The 11,836-nt window shown below is 36.1% G+C and overlaps 1 protein-coding gene across 4 annotated transcripts in view; it reads left to right on the plus strand.

The window, feature by feature from the left end:
- Positions 1-2,105: 2,105 nt before the first annotated feature.
- klhl13 (kelch-like family member 13) overlaps positions 2,106-11,836 on the plus strand; it is a gene marked incomplete at its 5' end in the record, with an annotated part of 33,925 nt that continues 24,194 nt past the window's right edge. For 2 of the 4 annotated variants that reach the window (XM_079248003.1, XM_079248005.1), the window contains 2 exons: positions 2,106-2,177; positions 3,483-3,554. In XM_079248003.1, the coding sequence (XP_079104129.1) occupies positions 3,502-3,554 (53 nt within the window). Of the gene's footprint in view, positions 2,178-3,482; positions 3,555-8,094; positions 8,193-11,836 lie in introns of those variants that run through there. The other 2 variants (XM_079248006.1, XM_079248004.1) reach the window with 1 other exon arrangement.

The following is an 11,836-nucleotide window of genomic DNA, read 5'->3' on the forward strand; positions in this document are numbered from 1 at the left end:
CTACACTGTAACTTTTATTCATACTTCATTTTTGTTCTTTTCTAAAATCTTTTTTAAAGTTTGTTTTGAATGATTCCTACACTCCGTTGTAATGCTTTTAATATTTTTATTTAAAGCGCTTTGAACTGTCTTATAAGTTAAATATGCTGTACAAATAAAGTCACTTTGCCTTGCCTCAGGTGTTAAGCTGCAGTTGTTCACTTATCAATGACAAACTGTAAAAACTGTGGAACATTTTTTTAGAAAACTGTTCTTTAATGTTCCTCAGAGTTGGGAGCTGTGTGTAGGAACAGGACAAGGCTGAAGGGCAAACTTGATGCCTGTGATCTTCAGGCCCTTAGTCGGTACTGTATTAAAATTTGGCATGAGTTTCTTCCAGAACAGACTGTGATCACAGCTTGACATATAATCCACAAAGACAAGTTAAAGCTCTACCATAAAAAGCAGAAGCCATAAAAGAACATGATCCAGAAACACTGCTGTCTTGTGAGTGTCAAAGCATGTTTGGAGTATTCTGGTGAAATGGAAAATTGTATGATAAGTTAAATTAATGTGCTCAAGTTAATCAAACTTTGAAATTGTCTTTTAAAACCATGGATGCTGTGTCCTGCAGACTACAGAAGATATGGACTTGTTATTTTGGGCAGTTTAAAAGACTGAATCTCTAATTGTATGGGGTCACATTAGTGTCTATGGTGTGGGCACCTTACACATCTATGAAAGCTCCAAGAAATAAGGACAATGTCACTCAAAATGCATAATTATGTAGTTATTTGACGAATATAGTAAGCTATATATGCCAGAGTAATTTTATATGTCACAGTTTATAACAAAATATATTCATCCTTTGCTGAAAAGACAACTTGACAAAGAAAGTCAGGTACCCAAGTATAAAATGCATTAACATTCTTTAGCTTTTTGCAGCATTTTGCATGACATTTTTTCTGTTACCATATAAGTTTGTGCAATGACAAGTTTGCACACTAACCATTTCATAAATGTTTAAGAAATGGTTTTTGTGTTATGGTATTTTTATGTTATGTTTTTTTTTGTTTGTTTGTTTTTTTTTTTAAAGTCCATAACCATTTTATGACTGAATACTACATTTGCTGGATTTAATTGTTTGTCTTCATTCTGGTAGCACTAAAAAGGGCAAGAGGAACATGTAAAGATAAGGATTAGAATTTCTAAAATGTTGTTTTAGGATGGCAATATGTCTTAATAACCAGTCAAAAATTTTCCACAAACAAAAAGAGAGTCATGCATTTGTGTATGTGTCATTGAGGTGGAGAGGATCATAAAGTCCAAGTGCCTGTTTAAGTGATTATTTGGGTTCTGTCCAGCCAATTATAAACACTGAAATCTGAATTTAAATTATACAAAGATGAAAAAACAATTTTTCTTCTATATCTCCTTTTTTCTTTCATAATTGCTGTATGGACTGAATTTGAGTCAACCAAAACCACACTGTATCTCCCACGCTTTCTATTTCAGTCACCCAGTATTTTCTGCAAAATGTAGACTTCTGCTTTTGTGAACCACATGCACAGTATTAGAGGTTTACGTAAGTAATTTTACAAGTCACCCTACTACTGTAAGTGCATATTCATATGAGGAACAAGTCAATAATAACTGTGAAGTGCCTATTTTTGCCTGTCATACTTTATGCAATTGTAATTTATGCTATGAAAACTTAAGTCAGTTGTCAGATACGTATAAGTATTTAAATTAATTTACTCTCTACTGTTATCTTATACTTTTGTGGGAAAACAATTTCTTTTTTTTATTGCTTTAGTTTGGGTGTTTCTAAATTTTGTACAGGTTTTATTTTGTACTTTTTCTATCTATCTTTTGATTAAGCTTTAGAATTTGATTATTGTTTGTATCGCCGTACGCGATAGTTAATAAAAACAAAGGAGTACATGCTGTTCAGTCTCCAAGTGCTTTGAACGGACCCTTCCTAAAAACCACTTTATTTAGTAACGGAAGTTTTGAGCCAATGATAGAAGATTGCCATACTCTTCCGCCAATGGAAAGTTTGTATGCTCCCAATGTCCTAATAAGCGACGACTTCATTGGATACAAGATTTTAGGGAAGGCGGCTTCAGTAATGTAAGTGGATTTGAGGTCTTGGGAGGAAAACAAGGGCGCTTGTTAACGTTATTTGGTTTTAAAAGGTATGTAATCTGTTTTTAAAAAGTTTACAGAGTATATTTAAGGCATGTAGATACGACAGGATTTCTGCATCAGATGTATTAGACAAAACAAATTCCTGGATAATTGGTCACAGGCATCTGTTGGTGGTGGCATATAAAGCGACCAACCAGACCAACTAATAACTAAACCAACTTACTCATAGTTAGACCTCGCATGCTTATGTTATTGCAGGTTACGCGAACGTAGCTGACGGACTGTGGTTAAGAGTAACCACCGTGACAACCATGTAGTCGAGTTATTTAACGTTATTTTAAGCTAGCCAATGTTAACGTTAAGGTTAGCTTAGCTAGTTAGCAAGAGCCAGAGCCCCCTGGAGAATGGAAGGACAATGTGGAGTCAACATGGGCAGAAAAAGTCAGCAAGGCTGCGGGTTGACAACCTTGCCTCTTTTAACACAGTAGTCATAAGATTCATTATTTTTCTGTCTTTAAACTAAAGCAAAAGACAAGTAAATCAGTCGTCGCTGCCAACAGTTTTTTCCTGTACTAAACGACGTGACACAGAAGTTTTTGAATAGCTCCAATTCCTATTTGCGAGAGCACATCGTACATCCCTGAATGGAGGCAGACGGTCACCTTTACTGATTTTATTTTTAACTCAAATACAGTTTAGATTGATTTTAAAAAACAGAAAAGTAACTTAAATTATAAAGAAAACTACAGAAAGTATAATAACATTTAAAGCTAATTGCCCAGTATTCATCTTAAAATGCTTATTGAAATTCCAACACACTAAAGCTGTTTCTATGTAGTTACGTACAGTGCCGTTATTTTTAGCTCCAATTAGCCTAGTTCTCTGCAAAGCAACAAGTTCAAGTATGATGCAATTGAAGCATCCGCAAGGGATGGGGCCAGTTCACTTGTTTTTGTCTCTGTCAACGTCTGGGGGTAGTTTTATATACATAGTTGAGAATGAATAGTCACATTTTACCAAATTATTTAAAATAATGATAATAATTTTGCAGTCCGGAAAACGTTTGAATGCTTTGAAAATGAATAATGAAAAAATTGCAACAAGTTTAGCTTATCTGTTGTAGAAAAAGCAATATATTTTCCATTCATCATAATATGATGAAATGACAGATTAAGATGTGGTCATGTATAACACCTCATTGGGAAACAGCAGAAAGTGTTCTGACTAAAGGTTAAAAACTAAAGCTGACTTCCAAATGCTGAACTTAGTCTTTACTATAAAAAGTGAAGATTAAGGTTTATCCATCCATGAATGAAGATAGTCCTAACTCAAATACTGAATTATTTTTTTAGGTGTGGTTTAGGAGAGGGTATGGAGCACCCTGCACACAGAGGGGAGGCGATGCCCATCGGATTACATGACAGGTGATAATATCATTATTTGTAAATTATTAATAATTGTATTGATTTACTTAAATTGAACACATTTTGGGCTTTGTCACATAAAACTTGTCAATAAATGAGAAACTTTTACCAGACAGTATCTGTCATTGAAAAATTCTGCAATGCTTCATTATATTAACAAATGAAATAAGGCAGAATTTAATGGTTTCTTTTTTTTCCCTTTTTTCTTAATGTGTGCTAACAGGGCTGATGGTGAACTATTCTTAAACTATTCTGCAATGTATACCAGGCTTGTTGCAAGTCCCAGAAATGACATGCCTTTCACATGAAATTGCATGTGTTGAATCAGGTAATCCCTGATTACACTGTGAGAGAACAGAAGTAATGTTATGCCACATACAGACTGGGATTGAGAGCTTCTGCAAAGAGTCTTACTAGAGTGTTTCCTAGTGACTTAGAAAGAATAAAGTGTTTGTGCTACAGTAATTCACCAGTAAGAAACTTCCATTCTTGAAAGGTCTCTACATCATGTGGGCTAATTTGTCACCATTTGCCAGGAGTGACACTTTTGTTTGAACAATGTTGTCATAACAGTTGACTTATTGCCACAAACATTTGTACACAAAGACTGGAAAGCATTATTCAGCTGGACACACTGTTGATGATGTAAAACAAACAAATCTTTATTTGGAGAAGGATTCCTATCAGGTGGAGATAAATGGCTGAACTTGATGTATTATGACCTAATAGTTTTGCCTTGATGTATAACTGGGCTCAGCTGTCCATTTTGCTGAAGAGTTCTGACACGATTTTAGCAAACACTGTCGTTGAATTGCATAAATATATGGAGAAATAAAACTGGTCCTTCACATATGCATTTGCTACAGGATTAAAATATTTAGTCATAACTGGTTGTCTTTCTTAGTTTTGTATGGTGCTTTTGTGAAGGCAACACAATGCCTCATAATCTTAAAAAGATGTGTGTTAAAAGTACCAGTTTTGTGAATTATCAAATCAAACTTATTAATAAAGTGATTTTCTTTCCAAATGCAACACAAAGTATGTTACATGATTAAAATTAAAAAAATTAAAAATCAAGCTTATCAAAATAAAACAATGTCCACTCACCAAAATAAACAACGTAACTAAAAAAAACACTCATCTCTCTCACAGGCAGTCACACATGCATCCACATACAGAGCAGCCCCCCATTCTACACAAACACAAACTCTCCCTAATTCCTAGTTTCTGTCTCTTATTATAAATTCAAAAAACAATAAACATCTGACTTGAAACGTCTGTGATAAAACAATGTCTTGGGAGCAAATCAGGACCAGGATTCAGCCCACCCCAAGCAGGACAGGCCAGGGCCCATATACCAGCAGCAGTGCAGGACCCCCAGCTGTCACATTGTGCATTGTGGGTCATTTTGAGTGCACTACTTTTTTCTCTCTGGAGATTCAGACACCCTGAGTAAATGCTGTGACCACTATGTAGGGGACTATATAGGGACTAGTGTGGACATTGGAACACAGCCTTTTACATCAAACGCTACACAAGTCTGCTGATTACTCAGATTTGAGTCAGGTGTGTCGCAGCAGGGAAACTCCCAATATTTGCAGGTCTGCAGCATTCGAGGACCAGTTTCCCACCCAGTTGTAAAGAACTCAAGAATATTTAAAGATTAGGTTCTAGTATGATTTATGAAACCAAAGTGTACATTAGAAAATTTTATATTGATATTTATTTATGTAGCCATCTCTATTATTTATTTATTTAGCTATACCAAGTTTTCACACTTTCATGAGCAGTTTTATTGAAGTTGATCTCTAATAACATCATTTTATGATGGCAAATTTTACAAAATAGTTGTGGACTAGCTTAGCAAAAAAAAAAATGTGGAGGAAGTTGAGATAGTACTCCAGCTGGATTGGCAGTTAGGGAACACTATTTTGAGTGTTGAATGTAGGTGTTGGGTTAGTGTGCAGACTGTCTCTCTACAGCATCAACTACTGAATCAACAACAGATCCTAGAATAATCTCCAGGCTTTGACTGAAGTAACCGAAAGGAGTATCTCTACAGTGCGCAGAAGTTCTTTTTAGGCCACAATTTAAAATGGGAGGGTGATATTGTGATGCTAAAATACTGTACATAACACTAAAGGAAGCATATGAAAAAGATCATACGGATGTTCAACTTTGTCAGAAACTGTGGTTACTAAAATTGTTCTTTTTTCATATTTACACATGTATTGGACAGTCTTAAATTTATTTACCCAAATGAAGCCATCAACTAGTACAAAACTTATTTTAAAACTAATTTTTTTAAAAATATATTTTTTGGAAAAGGTAGGTGTTTATAAATCATTAGCTCTACAGATATTGCCATGATTTCGAATGCATGGGTTTGGTTTGAAGAAGACAGTATGCTTCTCATGGATATAAGAAAAATATAGTGGGAAGTCAGACTAAAGCATAAATGAACTACAGACAGCAGACATTTAGATTTATGTCATCTGTATCATTATGCTCACTTCCAGTTGCAACAGCTTTTCGGAAAATTAAACTTGAGGATGTGCCAAATAACAAAAGAGGACTTCTAAAATTAAGTAATTCAGCTGTTTGTTTTGAATTCTTTCGTACATTGATCAGTGTGTGTATAGTAGTGTTTTTGCCATATACTGGCATATAAAATCTCACAGGGAGTCTTTGAGATGATTTAAAATAACTGGCATAATAACTGGTATTAATTGGTTTATTAAATTGACCTGATGTACATTATCAAACAATGCAGCTTAGCTATAAGAGAGAAAGAAAGGGATCAGATCAGCTGTACTCATGTCTCTAGTTGGAGTAATTGGTGACTGCCCTTCTTCATGTCTAGGAACACACCAATAAATATAGCAAATGATCCTCTTGAGAAAGCTCGCTGATGACAGCTGCTGCTTCATGCTCTTTTCTGCTGGACCGTGTAATGTTTTCCTTAGCATGTCACTGTTGCTTGCTGTCTGTGTGTCAGGCTGTGCCTGTTATCTGGTGGGGACATTATGATAGTTCACCCTGTAATGCCCCTCAGCCATCAGCAGAGAACTATGGTATTGTCTGTCATGTCCTGCCTCCTGTGCACTTGACTCAGGTGCCACTTGCATTTTATGTGTAAAAGGTCCTTCTGGGAAAATGTGTATACAGGCAACTACAGAGAAAGTTTACACATTCTCTGATGTTCATTTTTAAAATCGGCTTTTATTATACCAGCTCAAAGGATTTGGCTACTCATAGTCTAAGAGCAGTGTATGTGGTGTTTGGCAAGCCTCCAGAGGGCTGCCACGTGCCTTTAGTCTAATCACTCGACCATAAAGGCCAGCTTAGTGGAGTGCTGCACTGATGGCTGTCTTTCTGCACAGTTCTCACCTGTCCACTAAAAGAACTCCACATCTCATTAAGTGACCATTGGTTTGTTGGTAACCGATCAAAGATCTCCACCCTCCTATTATTCAGTTTGTCTTGGCAGTCAGACTTATTCATTAAATTAAGTGGGTGGAAAAAACAAAAACAAAAAAACAGTTTTATTATTCTGTCAAAGGAAATGATAATTCTTTTGACGCAGAAGTTTTCTTGCATCCTCATCACAGCTGTTTCACAAGTGTACAAACAACGTTCTCAGTCTAATGCCTTGATTCTTACTCTGACGTGCAAAATCATTCGTGAAAACTTATTTTTATCTTCTTTTTATTCTGCTTAATGATTTTCATTTGTGTAGTCAAATGAAGTTGTAGAAATGTCTCTAATAGAGTTTGGAGCACCAGAAGTCAATTGCAAATCTCATGAAAAATATTCCTACTGGTAGAAAGAAAGTGCTTTCTTTTTCTTACTCTTGTTACAGGCCTGTTTAGCTGTCAGGCTAACAAGAACCCCCACCAGACCAAAGAAAATATATTTTTAATAATAAGTGAGAAAATGAATTAAATATGTGTTGTTTCTGCAAACATTTTGTATTGACCTTTACATAGCAGCAGAGTTGCTTATTACATTGCAAACACTTTTTTTTTGGTGGGTGGGGGCAAGATGGCTTTCTTTTGAATGTTCTTTTTCAAACTAAATGCTTTGTAGAGATTAGTCTTTAAACGTAACTCTGTCCATTTTGTTATAGTTGTTTTCTTTATTACATTTTTCCTCAGAAATCCCAGAGCTGAAATCCTCTCTTATTTTACAAGGGGGCGCTGTTGCGTAGCTCCTGAACTGTTCACAGATCCTGAAAGAGTGATGAGAAGGCAGGGCTTTTTCCCCCCCTCCTACCACCAGACAACTGTGAATGCAGCACGGCAAGTAGTTGTGGTGGATGCAATCTATTGGTTTCTCAGAGCTGCCGCTAAAGTCACAACCCAGACTGTAGCTTGCGCTCCTTGTACCAGTGTGTTTCTGTAGCTGCTGGTGCCACTGCTGCTCTCCCTCCCCCTTAAATGGTGTGGGCAGAGTGGGATGGAAGACTGCATTGGGGACCTCTTAATGGAAATGGTTTTTGCTGTTGGTGTTGCTGTAACACCATTCTGGTGACAACAACATGCCGTTGAAATGGAAAAGCGGTTCTCCTGTCAGCTGGAAATTCCCAGTGCCAGTTCTTAAGACATCCAGGTCCTCACCCCTTTCGCCTGCCTACATGTGAGTAAGAGCTAAATGGCATTCACATTATACAGCTATAGCAGTGTGTTTGGAGATGGATTTGACAGCTTTTTAGTTTCAGAATTTTTCACTTATTTTTTTTTTTCTGGTAAAATTGCCATATTTTGTTGTAGCTCTAATTGGGCAGGATGTGATTGAACCTTGTAGTGTGTCAAGAGATTTTCCTTGTTCAGCATAAATTTTGCGGCTCCATAGCAGTGTACCTTTTTTAAGGCAAAAGGACTCGTTTGCAGCAAGTCCGGACGTGGCAAGAACCTCATCCCGAATCTTGCCCTTTCCCTGTGACTATGTTTATTTGGGAGCAGGGATTCAAAAGCTTGGGAGGAGCCTGCCTTTGTCAGGATGTCTGGCGTGTCCTGGTTTAGAAGCTATTGTCATCTGCTACTGTTCAGGAAGGGGGAAGGGTAGAAAGGGTGTGCTTCACGCAGCCTTTCGCCATCCTCTCTGTACGCCTCTTCCGTAGGGCTCTGTTTGACTTTTGAACAAGGCAGCGGCTTACTAGTGAGTGAGAACCCAAAGGGAAAAGAAAAACACTTTTAAGTGAAACCGAAGCTAACGGCTAACTAACCTTGCAGACAAATTCACAGGCTAGCAGCAACTTACCTGGATGGATATTTAATAACTAGATTCGTGCATTCTCCAGTTACCTTGTCTTTTGTTGTTTTTTTTTTTTTGTTTGTTTTTTTATTTTTTTTTATTATTATGATTATTATTACTATTTATTATTTAGTTGAAGCTGAAATATATTTTTTTTATGATTTTACACAAATGTTTCACTAATATTTTGTTGCATTTAGAGTAATGTAAACCCTTACAAAGCAAGTTATTGCTAAATATAGCAGTTTTTACTGCAAAATGAAAATATTTTTACACAAATTTAAGAAAAAATACCAGAATCTTGACTTGTACTGATATATTGACTAAATGTTTTCATTCTTTCAGCTTAACATACAATGAATATATCATTGTTGACTCTGTTCGGTCATTAATTAATAGATTTTAACTTTATTTCCTGAAGTAGTTAAGCCCAAACATCCTGTCTCACATTGACAAGTTATTTACATTCACTCTGGGAGGCTCAATGGCCATCTAACTTAACTGTCTTAATTGTCAATCTTCACTGGTGTTCAGGGCCTTGTCTAAGGACATCTAAGTGGTTTACTAATCTTTTACTACTATCTGTTTGGATTTGGTGGAGGTTTTGTGTGAGCCACTTTTTATACATTTAAAACTAATAATAAGCATGCTGAATAAGTATATTAGAATGATTTAACTTAACTCATTGGCTTCCAGCCATTGCTGTAGCAGAGAGCTCTGTGCTTTTGCTGTTTTGGAACATTTTGGCTCATCTTCCAGGATTGCTGAATGTTGAGTTTTGGGACTGCAGATGTGGAGGGTCGATTTGGCCGGGTGCATGGTGCGTGGGAACGTTTTGACGCGCACACCTGGCCAAATGGCCCTCCCTATTGGTGTCTTAGGCACCAAACGTTCGGATTCAGAAAGACGTTAAAAGATGTCTTTGGCAGCCATGAGTTGATAGTATCTGTGAGTGCTGGTATCTTTTAATGTCACAGTATTAATGAAGACTTTGTCAGGGACTGTAAGGATCTTGTATATGCAGGATTCATATTATTTTCATCACTTGACATTGTGTAAATGCAAGGAAAGAATCTTTACAACAACCTGCCAGTACATCTTTTGGAGGACAATGAAACTCAACCCTGTATTTTGCTGGGCTGAGAGTACATCAGGTGTACTTAAATAGGCTGTGGAGTGTGGTTACGTGCTTTCGTAGTAGATCATGAATACACTTTTGCAAGTGAAGTGTTCTCATACATCAAGACTCCTCCTTTCATCTAAGTGTTTCTCTGTCCCACCAGACCACTTACTATTTTAAAACCGAAATAGTAAGCTGTGTTTTTTAGCAGGCTGATATTGGGTCCCCAATTATAGGTTAGTCTGTGGTCAGGGAGAAGTCACTCTTTATAGGCCTGCTGTCCATTTGGCTTAAGACATTTTTAACTTGCTATGGTGGTAAGGTAATGTCATTTATTCCCAGTAGCAGGAAACAGGAGAGAGAGTTTTTAGGATAATTGACATACATGATGTATAACAAGTTTGTATGCTTAAGGTGCCTTATATAGTTTTAATCACCCAAATCTATTTATAAAAAAAACTTCCTACAGTGGAGACTTTTCACCTGATAAGAGAAGTTAGCGTTCACTGCCAGGATGATGTAAGGAGTCTTCACAATCTTTATGAAAATGACCTTTTTTCCTTTTCTTTTCCCTTTATCTACAAAAAGTAATTGAAATGAACTTCATTTCTCATCCTGCAGTAGTTCAGTACCAAACAGCTAATGTATGTGACTGCTGTCTTTTGCGATCACTTCTCAGTGGCTTCATGGTGAGCCAGTAGTCTTAGCTGCAGCAATGCTTCGTTGATTCCTGTCAGGGACCTTTAGCACATGTCATATCCCTTTTTCCCTCCCCTTGTTTTTGACATTCTTTGCCAACAATTTAATGAAGGCAAAATGGAAAAAATTCAGGTCTATCTAAGACATTCAAACTGTTTTCTTCCTTGTTTTTGCTTTTTGTACCCGTTTTATTAAATCTCTACATCTCAATTAAAACCAAGGAAAAGGAAAGGCTAGGATGTGGTTCTTTGGTTTTGAATAATTTTGGCTGTTTTTTTTTCTTAAATTTTGTGGGTTAAGTATGCACCTTTTCTTTTTAGCATTACAGGCTTTGCCATAAGCAGGCTGTGAAGAAAATGTCAATTTAAAGACAAGGTTTAGGTTACTCAGAAATACATACTACAGAAATATTCTTTATTATTGTAGCGAGTGTTGAAACTGTGTAGTTAAAGGCTCTGTTACTAGGTTAAATTCTTTAGGGAGACAGTATAGACGCAGGTAAATAGAAGGCTTTGAAATTCTGTTTAACAGACTGGTGTGGATGGAGATGCTTCACGTCTCATGTGAAAGTAAAATCCTCCTGCTGCTGCTGAACTCTCCTATGCAACTGCAGCGGTATCGGTTTTGTACTCTCTGTGGTAAATGGCTCATTATATTTATACATTTCTTTGGAAAGTCTTTTATTAACAACCTAGAATCATTTGTTCAATAAGTTAAATAAGTCATCCTTTTGAGAATAATCACAGCCTATTTGATTTGGCAGCTGACATCAAATTAAAGTAGCCGGCTCTCTGACTGAAGGCTTTTGATTTGCTTTGACTTTGAACATCATCTGGAATTGACAAGATATTTTTCATGGTTAAAAATACATAAAACAAAGGAGTTTTTCTCGAAGGCAACACAAGATATATCACGTGTTAATTGTCATCAGTCAAGGGTGACATTTCAGCAGCAATTTGAAAAATAATTGTAATAGTGTGTGTATATATATGTATATATGTATATGTATATATGTATATGTATATATATATATGTATATATATATATATGTATGTATATGTATGTATGTATGTATGTATAAGAGAGAGAGAGAGAGAGAGAGAGATTATATATATAGATATCTATCTATCTATATATTATATATGTATATATATATGTATATATATATATGTATATATATATATGTATATATATATGTGTATATATA

Source organism: Telmatherina bonti (genome assembly GCF_933228915.1).
Source record: "Telmatherina bonti genome assembly, chromosome: 10".
NCBI classification, from domain to species: domain Eukaryota; kingdom Metazoa; phylum Chordata; class Actinopteri; order Atheriniformes; family Telmatherinidae; genus Telmatherina; species Telmatherina bonti.